This window comes from Branchiostoma floridae, chromosome 6, assembly GCF_000003815.2.
Source record: "Branchiostoma floridae strain S238N-H82 chromosome 6, Bfl_VNyyK, whole genome shotgun sequence".
Classification (NCBI taxonomy): domain Eukaryota; kingdom Metazoa; phylum Chordata; class Leptocardii; order Amphioxiformes; family Branchiostomatidae; genus Branchiostoma; species Branchiostoma floridae.
The window spans coordinates 13,000,698-13,025,098 of NC_049984.1; the positions used below are offsets into that span (position 1 = coordinate 13,000,698).

Consider the following 24,401-nt stretch of genomic DNA (forward strand, 5'->3'; position numbering starts at 1 on the left):
TATTATGCCCGCGCATTCCATTCATTGGTTAAAAAGATTCCGACAGCAAAATAAACAACATTTATTGATCTCTTGCCTTTTTTGAGGAACGTTTTGTATTCCCTTGTCCGCGTGCAAGAGGTCATGGGAGGTTCATTATCATAGATTTATTCACCGCCGATCGCACGAGGCTCGCTTATATGTGAGGGGAACAGGTTTTGGGCGAAAAATACGCAAGACCATCTTAAGATCTTAAAATCAGCCGACCTTCCTGCGATCGCGAAGTACGTCCGAAGATCGTATATAATGTGAGGCGGGTATTAGTAGAGCTACTACAGATTGACTATTAGCCTGTAGAGGGCGCTGTTAGTATGTCTAGATTCATATCATACAGCGTTTGAAGAAATGACGCACGTGTGTATTAAGGTGATCATAATAAGTGACAGGTAGACGTGATCATATTTTTATTTATTTATTCATTTGGCTGGCATTAAAGGCAGTCAAGGCTGTAGAAGTGATCGTAAGTACACTTTGTATTCCACTCAGAGATCTGTTGCCCCACGAATTTTGTACCCCACGAGGAAGTAAAGCCCTCATCTCCCACCCGAACTCTTCCTGCCTTTTCTTTCTATGCCAGCAGGGCCCCCCACACACATTCTAACCTTTAACTTTATTGTTACAAAGCAAACAAACTTTTTGTCTAAAAATGGTCACGGAAAGAAACAACTGCCGATTCTATCAGCATGGTGAGCCAACTAAATGTGTTCCAGCAGTTTCTCCCGAGTCTCTTGCCAAATTCCTGCGCCCCCGGACGAGGCACAGGTAGAAAGAGCGAGACGTACGGACGTGACAACAGTTCCGGTGAAGAGGTCGGGCGTTATCTGACGCTAAACATGCACCAAATGCCCTGGAAGCACCGCAAAGGCCGTCGTAAAAGTCGTTGACTTACTTTCATGCACAATAATTTATCGTATAACCCTCCCAAAATAGAGTGCAACGTCTGTTGATATCTTAAGATCAGAGTAGAGTGTGATCTTTTACGATTTGAATGTAAAGATTCTAAGTTTAAGTTTTAGTAGGAGACATCTGGTTGTCTGATGCCTGACTACGTGCTGCCTGGCTGTTCTAGCAAGCGTCTTTGTCTGGGTAATGCTCCTTGAGTGTAACGATAATAAGCAGAGACGGATTGACACAGAATTGTTCAGCTGCCAGTGCACGGGGCTTGTGAGACCTTGACTTAATCAACATTTGTGTCAACGTATGTATGTGAGTGCGTGCGTGCGTGCGTGCGTGCATACGTGCGTGCGTGTGTGTGTGCGTGCGTGTGTGTGTGTGCGTGCGTGTGTGTGTCTGTGTGTATGTCTACCTGTCTGTGTTTTACTAAAAAAAAATCAAAAATGTTTAACCAATATCGTCTGGAACAACTTTTTTTCTAAACTCATATTCTTTTGCTTGACAAAAACAGACTGAAGCTTCCATTGTACGAGCCAAGTGACACATCGGGTCATGAGAAAGGCGGTGCGTCCTTGTGGAAATATAGGATAACGGCTCTTGATTTACCATTGTTATTACTGTTTCACATGAATTGGATAGTTTTGAAAATAGGGCAAAGATCTAGACAATGGTTCTTCCATGTGTTGGGAATTAGGACCATCTGGATTCGGGAGGATCGGGTATTTAGCACGCATACACTAGCACGCAAACTTGAGTAGAAACTGTCACTCACAGTTAATCATATCTTAATGGTTTTGGAACGTAGCCTATATCATACCGTGCCTTTAGATAAGACTATCGAGTTAGCGTTTTATCACCATACTGGAACAATTAGATACAGAGAACCACTGGCATATCAACACCACAAATCCTTTATCACCGGTTGCTTACATCAAATAATACTTTGAACATGTAATGAATCTTGCCAATTTCAAGCTTTTCTTAATCTTCAAGTTGATTTTATTGGATTATAAAAGTTTCAAGATAAAGTGGTTTGCGCGGTTGCTTGACCCCCACGGCGTAAGAATGAGAGTGCACGTGGAAGTATGCTGTTCTCACATGCCGTACCTAAAAGCTAAATGCCTCCCCCCCCCCCCCCCGAGCTAAATCAACCCGGTAGAAGCTTAAGCCTGGATGCCAGGACCCACAAAGGCCAGATCCTCGGCTCCAGGGGAAAGGTGCTCAAGACTCGGAGGGGCTGTGGTAAAATTTTCCCTAAAGCCTATGAGCTGGCTTGTGTGGCGCTTGGATACAGCCTGGCTTCCAGGCTGGTAGATTCTAGAGATCAACAGGAAACGCTTGAACTTGTGTCATGATGGGAAGAAGGGAATAGCAAGATCTGACTTGTAGTACAGTCTCTAGACAATTGCTTTTAATGGCTTCCTAGTGACATGAAAGGCTGAATCTACTTATCCTGTTTTGAAGCGATCATTTTGTACAGGGAGAGCGGATGCGCCAGACTTCCTTGCCAGGCGTCGAGTCCAAGTGTCAATCGGACCTTTCCAAATAGCTTTAATGATGTAGCTCTGTGCACACGGTAACCGAGGGAGATGCGACATACATTGTATAGCACACATACAGTGCCAGAGTGGGCCGTAACAGACCATTGGAAAAGCTTTGATTTCAATATGGCAGTATGAAACGTGTTACAAACTGGTGTTACTGAAGTTTTTTAATGGAACAGACCGGATTTACGTGCACGTACAAGGACGCACGACCCTTCAGCGTACGTCACAGCAGCTACATGCACACCTTATCAAATTCTCATCGCATACCTGTACCAGCTTGTGTTTTTCAACATGTTTTTTTTCTCTCTTATCTTTTTTGTCAACTTTGCTGAATTTCTTTCTTATCTTCATCGCTACCCACAGAGAGTTCAATTAACCTAGTCAGGGGAGCACACATATCAGCCTTCGTCTTTGCCTGATTACGGTCAGATAAATAAGCTGTTGGCATGACTTGGCAGTGTTCCCCGCTGTGGTTTATTAGCTTATATGTATTAACCTTGGACTTGGCCGGCCAGCGAGAATCAGCTCCCATGGACGTGATGTGCTGTCTAAATATTGTATATCAACACACAATCTGTTGGCCAAGACTGTTGGCGTAGGGAAATTAAAGCTGTGTTACCCGTTTGGCCCGGCTTGCAAAAGCTACCTTTTTACATTGCTAAGCTGTATTTCTTGGGGCAACTTGACAGAAATATAAAAGAAAAAAATAGTAACCAGGATACCAGACCCCAATCCGATCTATCGATAGATATTTTGGAGATCGGATTGGGGTCTGGTATCCAGGCTAGCTCAATGGTTGCTGTGGTAAAGAAACGATCCTCACCTCTCTGTGTGTCTCAACTGAACTGAACTCCTACCCTCTGGTCTGACTTCTGTTTATTTCTTAACAATCAGACCAGATCATGACAGGACCTTAATCATGTTACAAGCCGAATCAGTGATCTTCCCTTTGTTCTCCCTTCAAAGTTTCCTATCTTAGGGCGTTTGCTCAGCAAATTACAGGATATCTGTGGATTTCTAAGAAAGGTCAATGTGGTCAACATGCGCTCTGTTTCATACGGAATGCCTGCCATGTACATACCACCACTAGATCAAATATTAAGCAAATGTTACTTCATTTTGTCCAATATTTGGCTGAATATATACAGTGCTGATTTGCCGCTTTTTCTACAGCCTGGCCGCCATACAATTTCTGGGGCTAACATCGGCCAGCTACTCGGCTCTATTGTCATCATACCCACACGGATTTTACCGCATGGCCCCCTGAGTTAGACGCTGAGTTATCATGACATCCAGGTAAGAGGAGCGAGCCGTTAAATTTCCCGACTACTACTATATCTCCGCGACTCAACCTCTGCTTGGAGAATAACGTTTTCTACTATTTCTATCAATTTCATGACAGTACTCCTTACTGTATACCCCTCTCAACGTACGACAGACGGAATGGCCCGGTGTTGTCTACCGGTGAATGACCTGCTCAACTCATTGTGAACTTTTCTAACAATAAACCATGGAGACCTGCTTACCCTGCAAAACACGAACTTCTAAATCCTTCACAACAAGTTGTTTTTGTTCCTTTCGTCTGTCATTGAGAAGGATCGTTTGGGAGGGACCGTCCGTTGGACTTGAGAGAAGAGCTATCCACAACAATAAATCATAGTGTATGATCCCACGTTCGGCAGCTTTGATACTTGTACAAAGGGAAACAAAGTAGTTCACTTCATAGAGACAATGGTGGCAAAGGTGACGCTAAAATGCGTTATGAATTGCACTTTTGGATTCTTGTCAAAGCAAACTTGACAAACGTTGTATACATGGTCCCTGATCACGTGACCTGGCACCCATGAACGGTTGCAGTTGTTATGAATGGTTGGTCCCGTATAAAAACACTGACAAATCAACATTCCCGTCATTTGCAACACAGTCCCACGGGCAGTCCAGGGGCTAGATTTTCAGGGCGCTGGACCCGATACTGGAAAGAGGACCCGTACGCGTTGTTTGTTGAGCTCAAGTTCTGTTCTCAGTCCTGAGATTTCAGAGAGACGACAAAATGCGGGACTTCACAATCCAAGTAGTCCTGCTTATGGCCGCTCTGACTGGTACAAACCAAGGTGGGTAGTTGATATTATCGTACAAGATTGTTGAAGACTCAAGTTAAGTCGCAAGCTACCTGCCTTGTGCTCTACAAGCTTTTAACTGTATAGCGTTCAAAGTATTTACCTTTTTATTTGCCGTTGTATACGCACATTCGTTGAGTTTACGTTTGAAAACGCGGTCACAACAGGCATGTGCTTGATAATGCGACTTTAGTTGAATAACGCCAGAATTGCAACGCGATAAAATCAATTATTCAGAACACTCTTTGAAAAATCTCCGATATCCTTGCGTTTGAATTCGACGAGGTCAAAAAACTAGAGTTGCATCATCTTAAAGTTCCTATGACGTATGATGTAATGAAACGATCAAATTTGATTTGTTTTGCTGATTGTTTCTCTTATTGATTAGCATGTGTTGTCTTATCGGAAATTACTAGTAATCAAACGGCGACTAATATAAAAAGCTTAGTACATGTTTGTCCTTTTAGATACTAGGCTTCGCGTAGCCTTCCGATCGGTGCTAATCTAACACGGGCTATAAATCTGATGCAAAGACGGATGCAAATTAATCAAAACATGTTTGTTACAAAATCTTTTCTTCAGATTCTTGTACTTTTTCCAAGAGAACGGGTTCGTTCAGTCAGCGAGCGAATTTGTCCCGGCGGCTTCCTTTCTATTTTTCTCAGATGTTAAATCAATTATGTCGGCCTGCGTTTGTAAGTACTAACGCACCTGCTCTTCTTGGGACAGAACCCAAAAGTTGTTCCATTAAATCTAACTACTTCTCGTTTCCGGAACAGCTCTCCCCTGCTAGGTATGCCAGAAGCGCTCTCACAGCTCGTATATTAAGTGTGCCGTCAAAAAAGCAGCGCTGCTTTGGCAAGACGACAGCTCATTGTTAAAGAAAAGGCCATGCCAAGATCCAGTCCCCAGGTTAATCATCTCAATCTGTTTTCGTGTTTGTGTTCAGCTGTACCCGGAGGATGCCCGCCCGGCATGCGGCATGTAGGGTTCGGGATCTGCGTGCAGCAGTGTAACGGGAACGCCGTGTGCCTGGGCCCGGGCGCCATAGCCGACAGCCCCATGGCCGACAGCCCCGCCGTCCACAGGCCCGGTACGGAGAGCCTGATCTTTCTGATCAACTTCTTTACTTTGGTTATTGCCTATTTGCACACAAAAAGTGCAGGATGAGAGAAAAAGCAGCAACAATTACAAGCTGAACCCCCTCTTTCTGACAAGAATAACAAATTAATCATAATGCTAATAAGATAATTACGGAATTAATTAACAGACACAAATAATGATACAACTTCACCCGATTAGACAGATCCACCAAAACCAAAAATTACAATCTACGTAAAACAGTGACAGTGACAAGACACCATGGGCTAATGCATCTAGCCTTGTAAAGCCTTTGAATACTCAAAGTTACATTTTTTAACATTTTGTGGAAAAAAAATTCCCAAAAAGATCACAATGTTACACAACCGATCATAATGGTCCCAGCGGAGGTCTTCAACCCTCCTTGAAAATAGATAAGATTTACTCCAAACATCTTGAGATATTTTGAACTAATCTTGAGATGTTTGACTTAATCTTGAGACGTTTCAAACAATCTTGAGATGCTTTCAAAAAATCTTAAGATAGTCCTAAAAGTTCTCAAGATATACTTTAAAAGGATGTTTATCTTTTATCTAAATAGCACTACTATGTGGCCTCCTCCGGTCAATATTGACCAAATGTAAAACCCTAATAGCACAACAATGGAACAAAATATAGTACTCTCTACTCTTTAGTGCTTTGCCTCGACAAACTAAGGAGGCTTTTGATAAATCACCATTGCTCAAACTAAGATGATCAAATGTACAAAACGTCCATTATAGACTTGGTGTTTTTATTCTCCGTGATTCCTCAATACTTGAACACTCAAGCGATGTGTAGTCGTTAAAAGTGAACTAAACTCTACCCTGGAGCTCAGACCCGAAGCGCCAGACGAGAACTCCTTCTGCAGAGAAGCTACATGTCAGGCCACCCAATCTCAAAGCAGATCCTACGGTAGTATAAGATAGTTTCAACCTTCGGTTGCCAATGAACACGCCTAGGTCGGCTGCACTCCTTTGCCAGGTTTTGATACTATCTTATGCTACCGTAGGATCTGCTTGGAGATTAAGGCTAGCAAAGTTGGCAGCTCATGTCTAATAATTTGTTGCACGGGGTGGGCGGACCGGTGGCAATATTTCACTGATGACATGTTGGCCCTCGAGTTCTAAAGCCCGGAGCCGAAGAGCTGGTCCTGGAAACAGTCGGACATACCGCCTCGTTATTGTCGACATGAACGTCTTAAGTGTCCACTCAGGTCTCAGTCTGTCGAAACAGGGGGCTACCTTAAGATCTTAACTTCCAGTCACGTTTTACTGCGAACCGTTGTAATTTTCTTTCATTCATTGGTTTGGTCATACCCTGTAGCTGTGACAAAAACGAAGACACTATACATGGAATTGAGGTTTTGACATAGACAGAATAACGATCAATAACAACATTCTAAGCCCAGTCCTATACATACGTATATTGATGCTATTACATATTATAAAACTCTAAACGTTTGATATGGTTTCTATCGATAGAACCGAGTCCATGTCCGCCGGGTGTCAGCCATGTGTCCTGCATGGCAGACCCGTGTGAGGTGGCCCGCTGCCCCGCCCATCCAGACGCACAGTGTAGGGCAAACTACTGTGGAGGCTGTAACGCCGAGTTTTACGACAACCACGGCAGCAGAGTAGACTGCGACGAAGGTGAGACTTGCTCACTTGGAATACATGACATGCCATGGGGTCGGGGTGAAGGCGGGGGTCTAGCTATTCGTAGACAGTACCAGACACAATGAGCTTTCGATCTGATTAAGCTCCTTGATGTAATGGTATTGTAGAAATTTTCATTCTGTTATTTGTCACATAAACGTATAGAAATGCGTAATTCCATATGATGATTCTGTATGTGAGATCTTGATTCATGTATAGAAGCGTAATTTCCAAGATTCGCAAGCGGCCCTAATGAAATTTACGTCAATCAAGAATCAAAACCCCTTCCCCGTCCTCCACACAAACACACACAGGCCAAACGTCGTGCATGGGCAGCATTGTCACTTGACTGAAGTGGCAATGTTTGGTCACCATGACAGAACAACATTGCCACTTCAGTCAGGTGCCTATGCTGCCCAGCAAACACGACTTTCACGTCTACAGGAAATTGCTAAACCAGACCCAGTCTTTGGCTGCTCATCCTAGCAGCAGTTATCCTGATGAACTGTGGCATTCCCGAGAAACAAACACGGATCGGCAGCACTAAGCAGCCTTGCCCTGCTAAACTTCTAACCCTTTCTATAATCAAGTCCCTGCCAGTCCTCTCAACTCCTGCCAACATCGTTAGACTTTAAACTGTATGCAGAGGGACTGTTTGAACTTTGGTGCCCAAGTTCTGAGTCGAGCGGTCGCCATGGCATCCTTTCCGCTCAACATCCACACAAGGGTCGTCGGGCAAAGAAGGTATTTAAATCAGGCACGTGCCGGGGTACGGCACTGACTGGCATGAAAGCATTTCAGAACACGAACCAGTCATTTGATGGTAAGGCGGCTTGTAATACCAGCAAGTAGAATTTGGGTAACCGGTCGGAAGCCATCAGGACACGCCGACAACGTAAAACAGAAACTAAAGGATGTACACTGAATGAAGCTTGCTGTGGAAGCTATGGCTAAGTCAGCACCATTTAGAGTTTACTACTCTTTTTCTTGACATTTTCAGTCCCTTCTCAGTGCCCATCTGGAGTCGAAGTGTTCCACTGTTTCGCTAACCCATGTGACGTCACCAGTTGCCCCGCCCACCCCGAGGCTACGTGTCAGGCTAACTACTGCGGCGGCTGTAACGCCGACTTTGTGGACGAGGATGGGAACCAAGTTGACTGTAACGAAACTGGTAAGAACAGCCGTTTCTTGAGAACTGACATATCTGGAGCTACTATCTTCTTTGGAAAAAATTATACTCTTTTCTGTTGGTAACTCGGTTGTCCCGTCGTCTTAGCCCATATATTTATGAAAGATTGTCGACACAGACCGTTGCTCATCGGAATATATATGTACGCATTCACGTGACTTGTCTTATAGTGACGGAATATATCTTCTTTGTCTCAAAATCTCTTCCCCTCAATATTTAAAGTTCATTCACGTCGTCTTTATTCCCTGCACTTTATGTCTGAAGTAGCTAGTTTTCATACACAGACTGTCGACTAACGAGGGGCGTGCAATAAGTAATGGTCCTGACCCACTTCCAGTTGTCTGATCTAAATGAAATTTTGTATGTGTAATAATTCATATCTCTATGGGTTATGTTGCAAAAGACAGCTCTGAACTAATTGTGGTTTCTGATTTACTGGTGTTTGAACTTAGTCAGGTGCGAAATGGACCAGGTGTGAAATGGAACCAGTTGAGTGTCGCGCAGTGATCCGGTTTTTGTATTTGAAAGGACGCACACCAAAGAAGACTTTTGATGAAATAAATGAAACTTATGGTGATGATGCCCCATCATATGACCTTGTAAAACGCTGGCATCCTGAATTCAAACGTGGCTGGAAGTCTGTGGAAACAGCTCCCAGACCTGGTCGTCCCTCTTGTGCCATTGATGAGGCATCAGTTGGAGGACCAACCTGGGGTGTCCTACAAAATCGGTGTCCAGAGCTGCATCAAACGATGGGAGAAATGCATAACTCTGGGTGATTCCTATGAAGAGAAAGACTAATAACTGTGCCAAGTTTCATTAATCTCCTGCTATGGGAAATGGGTCAGGACCATTACTAATTGCACGCCCCTCGTAGATCCATATCGACAACTTTAATATGCCATTATATTGTAGATCCCATGTGCCCACCTGGAGTTCCCGTGTTCCACTGCTTCGCTAACCCATGTGACGTCACCAGTTGTCCCGCCCACCCTGAGGCCACGTGTCAGGCCAACTTCTGCGGCGGCTGTAACGCCGAGTTCTTCGATGAAGACGGCAACGAAGTTGCCTGTGACGAAACTGGTAAGAACACTGTTTCATCTTAACTAGACATATCTTCATTGTACAAATATGTATTTTCTGTTATATGGTTTTCCTGTAAACCCGTGGAAATGCAGGTCATCAGGAAAATAGGGTCGATTGTAATGACGGACATTACCTTTCTGCCAAAGTTGAGTATTGGTAAAAGTTTTCACCGAAGAGGAATAAACATTATCAAAGATACTCCTGGCAAGCTGCGATATTCTCTCAAACACCTGCTTGACACCGATGACCATCAATTACGTGTATGTACTTTATAAAGGACATAAAAGTGTTGGTATTAAAACAACGTTGATTTTAAAATGTTTTGGATAAAACCTTGCCATTTACATAAACTTTTTAATTATCAAGTAATTTCGCCTTTAGTTTGCGTGACCAATGTGAAGTTCTCGGCTCATTGGCACACCGAATCAGTGTGTGGTCTCATCACTGTACGGACATACTTCAGATAATTGATTAGCCGGGAGGCCGATAGGGCTTCACTCCACTGTTAAGCATGTCAGCATCAAACCCGCGCCCTCTTGGTTCTGAGCCAAACGCTTGGTTCTGAGCCAAATAGTTACACCACATGATGTCATTTTGACTATAAGTGTGACCAGGCAAGGACGCTGTATAAGTTGTAACAGGATCTAACAGTGGGCTTCAAGCGCCACCAAACTTGGCGTAACGGTTTAGAGCGTTTGGTTTTTGATCTGGCGGACCGGGTTCGTCGCGGGTTCGAATCCCGGGAACCAGAAGACGTCTTATACAACGCCCTTGGTCCAGGACAGAACAAAGTTCACCATCAGCTGTACATATATCATTTCATTGATATTTTTTGCTTTAGTCTGCGGCGAAAACAGTCACTTCGACACCTGTGGTCACGGAGAGTGCCAGCCCACATGTGAGAACCCCGCACCCATCTGTACACAAGTGTGTATCGCAGGCTGTCAGTGTGACGATGGGTTTGCACTGCATGACGGGAGGTGCATTCCCATGAGCCAGTGCGGGACGGACATCCAAGAGAATCCCGGTAGGTTTTATACTTACCACCATGGTTTCATACATTGATTGTCACGCAGTTGGAGTTTGCGCTTAATATTGTGTCATTATGCTTCTGTTTTCATTTCGAGTCATGTTTTTTTCTTCTTGATGATGTGATATGATGATGAACTGTGATGGAGGCAGAACTACAAAGTCTGACATCTATGATGTGTTTGTTGAAGTGACGACCACGCAGCCGCCCCGACCTTTTGGCTGTGAGCACGGGGGACAGTTCTATCCTCCAGGATCAACAATACAGGAGACTTCAGGCTGTATGGGAAGCGGTATACTTTGTGACGAGAGCGGTCAGATCATTTATTGGGACAACTTTGGATACGGATGTAAGTCTTTTTAACTTAACAACTTTCGTCCGTTCGTGTCTTCGTCCATGCTGTCTCAGTCACAGGGTACATTTTACAGGTAGTGTTCTGGACCTTCCCCTTATAATTTTGTTTAAACAGATTGTTGTCAGCTTGCTCCCAGGACGTACACATATGTATATTTCTAACCGTTTTTTTTTACATCCTTTGATTTCCAACATGTAAGGCTGTGAACACAATGGAGAGTACTACGAAGACGGGGCCACCATCACTGAAGACGGTGTGACCTGTGAATGTGACGGGAGCGACACAGCCGAGCCCGCTCCTATGATCTGTCTTCCAGGTGATCTGTCATCCATTGTTTTGAGGTTTTCTGCATATTTGTGGTCAGAAAAACGAAAGAACTTTTAGATGGATCGTGTCAGGGTGATGATATTTGGTGCTGGTGCATACTAAGTAGATCTCGACGAGACGAAGGTCAGTTTCAAGGTCAATTATTTCCCGTGAACACTTTCAGATCAGAAAATATTTCTAGCGTTTGTTGGCTTGTTCATTGTTCTTTTACCGACTTGTTTACAGCTCCAGCAGTGTGTACTGAGAACACAGAGCCCATGCCGGGTGAGTTTGTGAAACAGTGTGAGGAGGACGGCAGCTTCAGTACCAAACAGTGTCACGGCTCCACCGGCTTCTGCTACTGCGCACATCCACAGGACGGAACCATCTACCGCGAGACCGGCAGGAGGGGGGAGATGGAACACGACTGTCAGACCTACTGGCAGACAAAAGGTGCAACTGGCTTCAACAGTTTCTTAGGTTACAAATGCACCATTGTTTCTTGTAGTATACAGTGTACATCATGACACTGTGACAACAAATAGATAAACTCAGTATGGTTCTTACAAATAAATGTGCAGTTCTTTGCACTTCTACACACACAATCAGTGTGTGTTTTCATCATAGGACAGACAAAGGATTAGCCAAGAGTCCCAGTGTGTCAGAGGTGTGACCGTATGTCAGAGGATTGCCCTAAGACTTACAATTACGCCACAACATGCCATTTTCACTATTGGTGTGTGTAAGACAAGAACAAAGCTGTCCCTTAGCTGTATAAATAACATTACATCAATGTTTTCTGCTGTAGTGTGCGGCGAAAACAGTCACTTCGACACCTGTGGCCACGGAGAGTGCCAGCCCACATGTGAGAACCCCGCACCCATCTGTACACAAGTGTGTATCGCAGGCTGTCAGTGTGACGATGGCTTTGCACTGCATGACGGGAGGTGCATTCCCATGAGCCAGTGCGAGGGCGGCGAAGATGAATTTGGTAGGCCATTGCATATTGCACGGGCTATGATCAACACCACCATTAGAGGGATTAAACATACACATTAGCTATTTGTAACTGGTTTTAACATTTTAGAAATTAATCAAATATTCTATTATAAGCAGACACACAACAACAAAGAAGCTGTGAACAAGTTTGCTTGATTGAACCCTACAGAGAGACCAGGCACATGCCCCGCCCCCCTTAGCGAGGTCGAGTGCCAACTGCCGAGACCGTACAGAATTTGCACGGCGGACGGGGACTGTTACAGAGGAGAGAAGTGCTGTGATAACGGGTGCGGAGGGGCGCTGGAATGCAAACGTCCGATGCGAGGTAAGGTTAGAACAGTCATCATGTTACAACATTGCTTTCATATGGTAGCATCTAGCTGTGCAAACTAGCCAACATAGCCAGACAGCATGTCTCGACTTAAATTCTTCTGAGTTGCTTCTTGTGCTTTTTTTTGTCTTTTCAGAGAAGCGTTTTGTTTATACTGAAAGGTAGCGTTATGGTATGGCATGGAATGATTACTCAGAAAACGCTGCCTTAAGCCCCGGTCACAAAGCGCGTACGATTCCTTGCGATTCCTTCCGATGCGCAGGATAATCGCAGTGCGACGTAAGTCGGAAGAAAATCGGAAGCAATGGTTTAAGTATATAAAGCCGTGGTCACAAAGCGCGTAGTGGATCGTACGATGAGGTCATAAGAGCGTGCCTGCGTCAATCGCAGTGGATCATAGTAAATCGGGGAGCGTCGTATGGCGAAAAATAGAGCTGAAATGGATTTTGAACATGTTCAAAATTTCGCTATCGTCGTAAGATTTTATTTGCCCCCATAGCAGAGTTCATTACGGCAATTTTTGTCTACTGATGAGGTTATAGATTTATGATTTTTTAGCATGTTGTGATGGTTTCAGTTTTCCCTGATATTGTCGATATTGACGAAAAGGGGAAATATATCAGTCGCAACTGCCACAGTCGCAACCAGAGAACAGCGCGCCACGCACAGGTGATGCAGACAAATTGTTTGATCGCTTCATGCACGTGAGTTTATAATTAGATCAAATCTCAGCTCTCGTCGGTCTTGGGTCAGTTTACCATAATCGTAATAACCATGGGGACAACTCGAACATAAAGGCAGGCTCTATGAGTCGGAAATATATATGATATAATTCTTATCATTTGATTTTTGTATGATGGCATCTTTTTGTTGATAGCATATCATGATCATGACGATCTTCGAAAGAGCCTGACACGTAGAGCCGGCAAGCAGACCGAGATAACCATACCAGTACTCACGCTTGATTTGAACTTTTGCTTGTAATAATCTTGTTGTCATGTCTTTTTAAATTTATTTTTACAGTTAAAGATATTATAGGAAGGTATTTAACAGCTATGTCCACATTTTGTTGGTTAAAGAAGCACAAAAGCGGTCAGACGGCTATACAGAAGAGACACAAGTGAAAAATCGTGCGACGCTGGAAAAATTTTGAACACCATCCGATGCGTTGCGATGGCTTGCGATGCTTACGATTTTCTTGCGATGTACTGCGCTCATCGTACGATATGCGGAATAGTCCATCGCAAGGAATCGTACGCGCTTTGTGACCGGGGCTTTAGGGACATTCTATTGCTAACCGAAAAAAACTACTTCGTCGGCCTTAAAGATTACCAACCGTGTGACTGATCCCTAAATTTGTGAGCTCGAGAGGTCTCGAGTTCGAATCCGGCTGCCGTGTCACCGATCTTGTGCCCTTGGGAAAGGCTACCTATAATTCTAGTTATGGCGGGCATGTTGTATTTCAAGGGATCATCCGGGGTCATGGTACATATTATGCAGTATTTTACCTTAGAGGGGTGAAATACACGGCTTTCCTCACTTTATTCGGGTGAAAATGAGTACATAGCTTCGGCTAGGGCCATCCCTCGGATAGGACGTTAAATGGAGGTCCCGTGTCAGGGAGAGCCATACCCCAGGTACGTTAAAGAACCCCCACACGTGCGATGGTGCGGTGTGCGTTGGTGCAAATCATTTTGTCGGGAGTTGGTGATTCACTTCAAATCACCCTGATGGAGGCCTGGCGAACCTGCCCCGTATCAGCCATACGGTGATTAACATCATTCACCCGGACGGGAGACCTGGCGCATCCCCGTCTTGAATTAGCCAGCGAAAGGGTATGTCGACCCGAAGAAGGGCCTTCACACTGAAATCGAATTAGCAGGAATCAAGCAGAACCAGTCGGAATGAAGTGTTTGCAAAATTCGTGCCACATCCGGGGCCATTCCGCGTGGGACTTCCAAATGGACCTTATAGGGAGGAATGAGCCAAAATGCCGTCAGAATGAAAAGTCTTTTCTATTCCTGGGAATTCGTCGTGTATTCTAGAAATTCTCACTGCATTCGAGATATTCTTTTGGCCACATTTGGGCAGGATTCAAAGTGGCTTGCCGTTTCGGTTCTCCATCGAATGTCTAGAATACACTACGAATTGAGAGGAATTGCCAGGAATAGAAAAAAATCATTCTGACGGCATTCCAGCTCATTCGTGCTCTCGTGTGAAAGGGGCTTAAGGGGCGGTATAACCCCGTCGTGTGTTAGCACGTCGACCGACGATGATGATGATCCCTAAAAGTGTTCTAAAACGACGTCTTGTGTTTTCCCAGGCCCTATGAGACCTAAACCTGGCACCTGCCCTGCACCAGAACGAGACACAGCCTGTAGGAGGGGGGACCGGAGCGAGTGTGATGGAGACTCCGACTGTCCTCGGCGACAGAAGTGCTGCTCGGACGGGTGTGTCAGGATTTGCCAAAATCCAGCACCGACAAGAGGTAAGGTTCCTTCCAATATCATAGACAACTGATAACAAATTCTTTATCCACATCCAGGGACTGACGACGTTCAGGGGCTGCCTGTCACCTTCGTCTGGGTACTTGTGACTGGTTCTCCTTCGCACTGTTGGTGCTGCAGTTTGAAAAGAGTCTATATACCCCCCCATAACGGTTCATCACAGGAGTGGATTATTTTGTTTTTCAGTTATCTGCCAATCCAATAGAAGTATTCAACGATCATAGCCCTACGGGTTCCAGTGCCCCTCCGCACCCGTTGTAACAGACTTCTCTCCTCTGTAACAGTCCATGTCCACCGTGAAAAACCTTCCCAAACCTTACCCACGTTTGGAAACATCAAAGACAGGTGCATTTTTTTATAGTTTATCTTTCCGTTTCTAGATCTTGAGACGAAATGCCAAGAACAGCTCCAAAACACAGAGCTGATGCCGGGTGAGTTTGTGAAACAGTGTGAGGAGGACGGCAGCTTCAGTACCAAACAGTGTCACGGCTCCACCGGCTTCTGCTACTGCGCACATCCACAGGACGGAACCATCTACCGTGAGACCGGCAGGAGGGGAGAGATGGAACACGACTGTGAGGCCTACTGGCAAACAAAAGGCAAGGCCACATACAGTCAATGAATGAATGAAAAAAAATACCTCAATTAAGAAAGTATTACTTTTCTGATGTTTGTTTTGGTCGTCTTTTGACCTTTATATATCTTTAGGTTCATTTGTTTTACAGTGTTGGATAGGACACACATTGTGTGCACACAGCTTGACCATTGACTCTTTACGTCCTGATGTCTATACCCACCCCTCAGCTCCAGCAGTGTGTACTGAGAACACAGAGCCCATGCCGGGTGAGTTTGTGAAACAGTGTGAGGAGGACGGAAGCTTCAGTACCAAACAGTGTCACGGCTCCACCGGCTTCTGCTACTGCGCACATCCACAGGACGGAACCATTTACCGCGAGACCGGCAGGAGGGGGGAGATGGAACACGACTGTCAGACCTACTGGCAGACAAAAGGCAAGACCACGTACAGCCAATTCATCAATGAATGGAAATTGATACCTCAATGACATAAACATTACTTTTCTGGCGTGTTTTGGTGTCGTCCGTTGTTCTTTATGTATCTTTAAGTTCATTAGCTTTACAGTGTTAGATCATGGTCGTTATATAACTTCCTTGGTTAGATGTGGCACAAATTACACAAAGTTTGACCATTGACTCTTTACGTCCTGATGTCTATACCCATCTCTCAGCTCCAGCAGTGTGTACTGAGAACACAGAGCCCATGCCGGGTGAGTTTGTGAAACAGTGTGAGGAGGACGGCAGCTTCAGTACCAAACAGTGTCACGGCTCCACCGGCTTCTGCTACTGCGCACATCCACAGGACGGAACCATCTACCGTGAGACCGGCCGGAGGGGGGAGATGGAACACGACTGTCAGAACTACTGGCAGACAAAAGGCAAGGCCACAATAATATTGAGCACACTCAAGCAGCCATTTGGCTACCAAGAATTCTAGTTATGGCGGCCATGTTGTATTTCAAGGGATCATCCGGGGTCATGGCACATATTATGCAGTATTTCACCTTAGAGGGGTGAAATGCACCCCGAAGATGGCATACTTATGTCCGAAATGCAGCCTATATAGTAGAATGCCCAACTGCAGCCTCATTCTGGTGCTATGACCCTGGATGGCCCCGGGAAATCCAACATGGCCTCCATAACTGAAAACTGCTTTTCTAGGGTTTGTTGGCTTGTTCGTAGTTCTTTTCATATCTATTGACCGACTAGTCACAGCTCCAGTGTGTACTGAGAACACAGATCCCATGCCGTTCGTTATATATCTTTTACGTGATTTGTTTACAGTGTTAGATATTACACATACAGCGTGCACACAGCTTGACACTTGACGCTTGACGATTAAAAATTTAAAACGTCCCAATGTCTATACCCACCCCTCAGCTCCAGCAGTGTGTACTGAGAACACAGAGCCCATGCCGGGTGAGTTTGTGAAACAGTGTGAGGAGGACGGCAGCTTCAGTACCAAACAGTGTCACGGCTCCACCGGCTTCTGCTACTGCGCACATCCACAGGACGGAACCATCTACCGTGAGACCGGCAGGAGGGGAGAGATGGAACACGACTGTCAGAACTACTGGCAGACAAAAGGCAAGGGCACAATAATCTTGAGCACACTCAAGCAGCCATTTGGCTACCAAGAATTCTAGTTATGGCGGCCATGTTGGATTTCAAGGGATCATCCGGGGGGTCATGACACATATCATGCAGTATTTCACCTTAGAGGGGTGAAATGCACCCCGAAAATGGCATACTTATGTCTGCAATGCAGCCTATATAGTAGAATCCCCAACTGCAGCCTCATTCTGGTGCCATGACCCTGGATGACCCCGGGAAATCCAACATGACCTCCATAACTGAAAATTGCTTTTCTAGGGTTTGTTGGCTTGTTCGTAGTTCTTTTTATATCTATTGACCCACTAGTTACAGCTCCAGTATGTACTGAGAACACAGATCTCATGCCATTCTTCTATACATATATCTTATGCGTGATTTGTTTACAGTGTTAGATATTACATATACTGCGTGCACACAGCTTCACGCTTTACCATTAAACCTTTAAAACGTCCCGATGTCTATATCCACCTCTCAGCTCCTGCAGTGTGTGCTGAGAACACAGAGCCCATGCCGGGTGAGTTTGTGAAACAGTGTGAGGAGGACGGCAGCTTCAGTACCAAACAGTGTCACGGCTTCACCGGCTTCTGCTACTGCGCACATCCACAGGACGGAACCATCTACCGTGAGACCGGCAGGAGGGGGGAGATGGAACACGACTGTGAGGCCTACTGGCAAACAAAAGGTACAACAGACTGATGACATTTAAGCAACTTTCAACAGTTTCTTTGGTTACAAAATGCATCATCTTTTTTTCTACACTGTGTGCATCACTACACTCTGGCAACAGATAAGTCTACGTGTTTAATGGTGACCAATGTGCAGTTCTTAGCACACCGGCACACCAAATCAGTGTGTGCTTCCATCATAAAACACACTCAGTCAGACAAAGGATCAGCCGGAGGCCAAGTGTGTCGGAGGCATGTCAGAGGATCGCTCTCACTTACAATTACTCCACACTATGCCATTTTAACCAAGACAAGTGTAAGACAAGAACAAGACCTTGAGTGGCCTTCAGGTCTTGTTACGTGGTGACCATTAAGTAAAAAAAAAAAAAAAAGATGAAAATATATAAATAAATAAAAAAGACTCACCCTTATTGAGCTGTTCATATAACATTATATCGATGTTTTCCGCTTAGTGTGCGGTGAAAACAGTCACTTCGACACCTGTGGTCACGGAGAGTGCCAGCCCACATGTGAGAACCCCGCACCCATCTGTACACAAGTGTGCATCGCAGGCTGTCAGTGTGACGATGGCTTTGCACTGCATGACGGGAGGTGCATTCACATGAGCCAGTGCGAGGGAGGCGGCGATGACTTTGGCCTTGGTAAGTCATGGTCGCATAATACAGTATTTATGGGAGACCCCCGTGGTCAACAGTAGTTCGGGCACAAAATAGTGCGTCGCAGTTCTTGAAAGTGCCATTGCAAATTTTTTGTGCATGCAGTCAGTGAGTCGGAAACTGTAGTGAATACTACTGTAGACAAATACGTCAATTTTTCAGGCTGTATGACCGCATCAAGGTTTGTGTTACTAAAAAAACTTTCAACTCAGACAAATCCTTGCAGACGACGTACGCTGCTCGACCAGTCCATGCAAGCATGCAAGGTGGTGAAATTCTTTTCTTTTCCGTTCTTGGTAGATCCTCCCATGTGCCCACCTGGAGTTCACGTGTTCAACTGTTTCGCTAACCCATGTGACGTCGCCAGTTGCCCCGCCCACCCTGAGGCCACGTGTCAGGCCAACTACTGCGGCGGCTGTAACGCCGAGTTCTTCGACGAGGACGGGAACCAAGTTGACTGTGGCGAAACTGGTAATAACAGCGTCATCCTAACATCAGACCTACATTGCGCTACAATCTTCATTGTAAAAAAATTTTCTTTGTTGGTGGATGGATTGTAGCCTTTGGTTTGCGCGACTAATGTGCAGTCCTTGGCACATTGACACACCAAATCGGTGTGTGTTTCTATCAACGTTAGAGCACACTCCAGATGATAGATTAGCCAAGAGGTCGATTAGGCATCACTCTACTGTTAGGTGAAAGAGAATCGAACCCGTGCCCTCTTGGTTCTGAGCCAAACGCACCAGCAACGCTCTACCAACAACGCCACACGATGCCATTTTCACTTTTAGTGTGTTCATGACTAGAACAGAGTTCACCCTTAACTGTACATATAGCGGTAACATTACGTCGATGTTTTCTGCTTTAGTGTGCGGCGAAAACAGTCACTTCGACACCTGTGGTCACGGAGAGTGCCAGCCCACATGTGAGAACCCCGCACCCATCTGTACACAAGTGTGCATCGCAGGCTGTCAGTGTGACGATGGGTTTGCACTGCATGACGGGAGGTGCATTCCCATGAGCCAGTGCGAAGGCGGCCAACATGATTTTGGTAGGCCATTGCATTGCACGAGCTATGATCAAGACCAATATTAGAGGGGATTAAACATACACATTATTTATAACTGGTTTTAACATTTTAAAATTAATCAAATATTCTAAGCATAAGCAGACACACAACAACAAAGAAGCTGTGAACAAGTTTGCTTGATTGAATCCTACAGAGAGACCAGGCACATGCCCCGCCCCCCTTAGCGAGGCCGAGTGCCAACTGCCGAGACCGTTCAGAATTTGCACGGCGGACGGGGACTGTTACAGAGGAGAGAAGTGCTGTGATAACGGGTGTGGAGGGGCGCTGGAATGCAAACGTCCGATGCGAGGTAAGGTTAGAACAGTCATCATGTTACAACATTGCCTTTATAAGGTAGCATCTAGCTGTGCAAAGTAGACAAACCAGCCAGCGGGCATTGGTGGATTAACTTCTACTGAATTGCTTCATATGCTTTTTTCCTCTTTTCAAGCAAACATTTTGTTTATACTGGATGGTATTGTATTGTATGGTTATTTGGAAAATAAAGTCATGCGCAGTGTTTCTAAAAAAAGACGTCTTGTATCTAATCAGGACCTATGAGACCCAAACCTGGCACCTGCCCTGCACCAGAACGAGACACAGCCTGTAGGAGGGGGGGCCGGAGCGAGTGTGATGGAGACTCCGACTGCCCTCGACGACAGAAGTGCTGCTCGGACGGGTGTGTTAGGATTTGCCAGAACCCCGCACCGACAAGTGGTAAGGTTCTTTCCACTATCATAGATAACTTAATAACAAAGTTCTGTATCCACATGGAAGGAGTTGCGACAGTCGACGTTTCTGTGACTGTCACCTTCATCAGCGCAATAATGACTGGTTCTACTTCGCATTGTATGTAGGTGTAGCTGCTGCAGTGGGAAGCGCATGCAGCACCAAATGTGACTAAGTCTACATCCGCCCTCAACACAGTTCATCAATGGAGTAGATTTGTTATTCAGTCCTTTGCCAACCCGATAGAATTATTCACTGATCATAGCAGTAGCTAATTGCCATATAAAGTTTGACTCTTTCAATTTCTCCACACTACACCGTTTTGACCATAATTGTGTGTAATGCAAGCTCACTCTAGCTGTATACATAACATTACATCGATGATTTCCGTTTAGTGTGCAGCGAAAACAGTCATTTCGACACCTGTGGCCACGGAGAGTGCCAGCCCACATGTGAGAACCCCGCACCCATCTGTACGCAAGTGTGTATCGCAGGCTGTCAGTGTGACGATGGGTTTGCACTGCATGACGGGAGGTGCATTCCCATGAGCCAGTGCGAGGGCGGCGAAGATGATTTTGGTAGGCCATTGCATTTCACGCTGTTTAGTACCGTAGCGGTGGACCCCAAATTGGTTGAATTTTGGAGTGGATTTAAAACAGGCTGTCTCTGGATCAAATCACCAAGTGATGTTACGAATTAGTAGTGTATAAAAAATCTCTGAAATTAAGAATGCAATTGGGGAATTTCTCACGGGGAATTTCTCACGGGTATATCTTTACATCCGTTCTTCTGTAAGCTGTTGTCTTCATCATAAGAAAAAATAAGATAAAATTATTATGTACCATGCGTACACTTATACCTAACGTTAGAGGTACACATATTCCATTTCGTTTGGAGCAGATGATTTATATATTACAAACAGTAGATGTTTCAACACGTATGCCTGGCAAGTCCTTGTGAACATCATTAAGTGACCATTGTGAAGTACATTTGTACACTCGTGTTTCGCTCCTTCAGCGTTCCCTGAGAGACCAGGCACATGTCCCGCCCCCAGCCTGAGCGATGCCGACTGTTCGGGACTGAGGCTGCACAGGGTCTGCTCAATGGATGCAGAATGCCAAATAGGAGAGAAGTGTTGTGACATCGGCTGTGGACAGGAATGTGTCCGTGTGAGGGGGAGGAGGCCTGTTCCGGACCGACGTAAGTTTTCATTGGTTTCAACTAGACGAAGACCGAAATCGCCAAAAGCAGTTACGTATACTCAAGCAGATGGACATGATTTTGGAAACCGTCAGACGTTTCAGGTGGGAACCACTTTCTTTCTTCAATGGCACTGAAGAAGCTGGCTGAAGGTCAGCTTGAGTAATTGCTTTATTACCTGGATGTCTAACCTTTGTCGACGATACCAAAATCATACTGCAAAATGTAGGTATTTCAACAGATCATACTTGTACGCTTGCCTGCCGTAGTTGCAACAGAAGATGACAGCACAGAGAAATTATATAAATAAAGTTGTAAGGTCATGTTCTTTGATTCGCTCCTTCAGCGTTCCCTGAGAGACCAGGCACATGTCCCACTCCCAGCCTGATCATGGGCGATGCCGACTGTTCGGGACCGAGGCGGTACAGGGTCTGTACCATGGATGTGGACTGTCGCAGGGGAGAGAAGTGCTGTGAGAATGGTTGCGGAGTCAAGGAATGCATACGGCTGAACCGCAGTAAGCTTCTAACAAATTTGCATTTTCAGCACCAAGGGCGTCTCCCAGCCGCACGTATTGATGACTATAGGCCTGCCGCGCGGTGTGTTCTAAATTGGATTCATACCGGGATGAATGGTTGTTTGCTATTACAAGTCTACTGCGACTCACAACAAAGTGTCATATTAAGTTATATAACTCAACCCACAAAACTATCAATTTGATTTACAAACATATATAAGCTAATAAATGGACGGATGAATGAATAAATGATAATGGGACTGAATGAAATTTTTAACTAGCCGGCCCTTTCTCTTACTATGACCTAGAGCTCTGGTCTTTGACCAGTTGGTTAACAAGAGCGCTTGTGTTTCCCAGGACCTATGAGAGGTAAACCTGGTACCTGCCCTGCACCGTCACCGCTACTGTCGAGAGACTGCACACGAGGCAGGCGGAACCAGTGTGAGGGCGACTTTGAATGTCCATCGAGACAGAAGTGCTGTTTGGATGGGTGTGTTAAGGTCTGCCAAAATCCCACACCAAGAATAGGTGAGCTTCCTTCCAGTGACGGTGTTGAAAATGGTCTTGCATTTCAACCAGATTTATGATATAGGCTTATCGTCCAAATAACAAGACCAGGTAAATGTGTGATGGAGTCAAACGAAGTCACATTGAATAGAACTGTTCATGACATAAAGCATACTGCAAAAGTTGCTGAGCGCATTGCGAACGTTACGATGCGCGTGACTGTGAAGATTCGACGAAGCCATCTCCCTTTTAATCTACATTTTGTTTGTACTTTTCTAGGACCAGGAAGGCGGCGCCCGGTCTTGGCTGGAAGGACAGATTCGGTGATAACTCCAGAGCCTGACACCAATGGAGTGGCGGCCGCCTTCAGGGAGCACGGCATCGTGCCTGATGTGATTGACACGGCACCTACCGTCGCTGCGGAGGTCACCTATAACGTTACAGACGACGGAGTCAATAGTACTAGTATTGTTGACTTTGGGAACGAGCTAACACCAACACTAGTTAAGTCCCCGCCCCTGGTGACTTGGCCCGTGGACGATGGCGCCCTGTACACACTTATCATGACTGACCCTGACGCGCCCAGTCGGGCCAAGCCCAGGTTCCGAGAATTTCACCATTGGCTGGTGGGAAATATCCCTGGGAACGAGATCCAGAATGGAGAAACTCTGTCCCAGTACATCGGGTCAGCACCTCCGAAACGACGCGGCCTGCATCGGTACGTGTTCCTGGTCTACAGGCAGCCGGGAGCACTGGACTTCGACGAAAGAAGACTGGGGAATACCTCCATGGCACACAGGGGTCGGTTCCGCACCAGGGCGTTTGTCTCCAAGTACAACCTAGGTGACCCTGTGGCGGGTAACTTCTACCAGGCACAGTGGGATGACTGGGTACCCAGACTGTATGCAGCGATGAGGCAGTGATTGAGAAAATTTCGTTGCATCGTCAGTGGAGTTGTCAACTTTTCTTCTTTGCGAGGCTAACGGCTGCTTGCTCATCATTATCAAAAACTGTCTCGTCTTACCTTAGAGGATAAAAAGTGGACACGGCAGTTACTGTCTGTGAACCTATTTGAAACTAACAAGCCTGTTCACGAATCCAACTGCGCATGCTCAGGTCAAAGGTAAAGGCCCTCGACACATCAACAAAACAACCGACCGACTGGGCGTGCATACTGGACGGTCTAGAAAAGACCTTTGTACAGCTCATGCGCATTTGCATCCGTGGACGGTCTGGTTGTTGTGGTAACATGTGCTGAGCACAGTCTCTGGGTGTTGTTTGAGCCATTGTTTTACTGCCAGAAGACGATAGAATACATTGTAAATAAAATGACCAATCATCCTTTTCACAACGCACGTGTGGCAGGCATTAGAATTATCGAAGACTTTTGAATATTGCTGATCGATTGATTGATGGAATCATTGATTGATAGTCACTTTTGAAAGGAAATAAATGCTTCAAGTGTTGTTCACAATTTTTTTTCGAACTTGGGTATCGGGGTATGATATGTTAAGATTTGTATTAAAACGTGACAACTGAGCCCTAGTTAAGAAATCACACAGAAGCGCAGTTCAGTACCAAGGACAGTACCATAGGGAGAGTTGTAGTTCAGTACCAAGGACAATACCACAGGGCGAGCTGTAGTTCAGTAGTACTATTGGCAATACCAC

General features: G+C 45.4%; 1 protein-coding gene across 8 annotated transcripts; it reads left to right on the forward strand.

The window, feature by feature from the left end:
* The first annotated feature begins 4,278 nt into the window (after positions 1 to 4,278).
* Positions 4,279 to 24,205, forward strand: LOC118417608 (zonadhesin-like). Of its 8 annotated transcripts, XM_035823207.1 has the most exons (22): positions 4,286 to 4,591; positions 5,547 to 5,690; positions 7,201 to 7,368; positions 8,375 to 8,545; positions 9,479 to 9,646; positions 11,587 to 11,793; positions 12,149 to 12,331; positions 12,509 to 12,664; positions 14,994 to 15,158; positions 15,558 to 15,776; positions 15,982 to 16,188; positions 16,425 to 16,631; positions 17,134 to 17,340; positions 17,843 to 18,049; positions 19,578 to 19,760; positions 19,933 to 20,088; positions 20,331 to 20,495; positions 20,903 to 21,085; positions 21,525 to 21,707; positions 22,054 to 22,224; positions 22,582 to 22,752; positions 23,011 to 24,205. In XM_035823207.1, the coding sequence occupies exons 1-22, from the start codon at positions 4,531 to 4,533 to the stop codon at positions 23,652 to 23,654; spliced, it is 4,326 nt and encodes a 1,441-aa protein (XP_035679100.1). In that variant the 5' UTR covers positions 4,286 to 4,530; the 3' UTR covers positions 23,655 to 24,205. The 8 variants fall into 8 exon arrangements, with proteins under 8 accessions (XP_035679105.1, XP_035679100.1, XP_035679104.1 ...); XM_035823212.1 differs by lacking the exon at positions 15,982 to 16,188 and having other exon boundaries at positions 4,279 to 4,591; XM_035823211.1 differs by lacking the exon at positions 20,903 to 21,085 and having other exon boundaries at positions 4,287 to 4,591.
* Positions 24,206 to 24,401: the final 196 nt, after the last annotated feature.

Bases quoted from the DNA above. Each gene is read 5' to 3' on its own strand.
- LOC118417608 (XM_035823207.1), top strand. From the start codon at position 4,531: ATGCGGGACTTCACAATCCAAGTAGTCCTGCTTATGGCCGCTCTGACT. The intron at 17,341-17,842 runs GCAAGGGCACAA...TCCACCTCTCAG, and splicing joins GAACTACTGGCAGACAAAAG to CTCCTGCAGTGTGTGCTGAG. The intron at 21,708-22,053 runs GTAAGTTTTCAT...TCGCTCCTTCAG, and splicing joins GAGGCCTGTTCCGGACCGAC to CGTTCCCTGAGAGACCAGGC.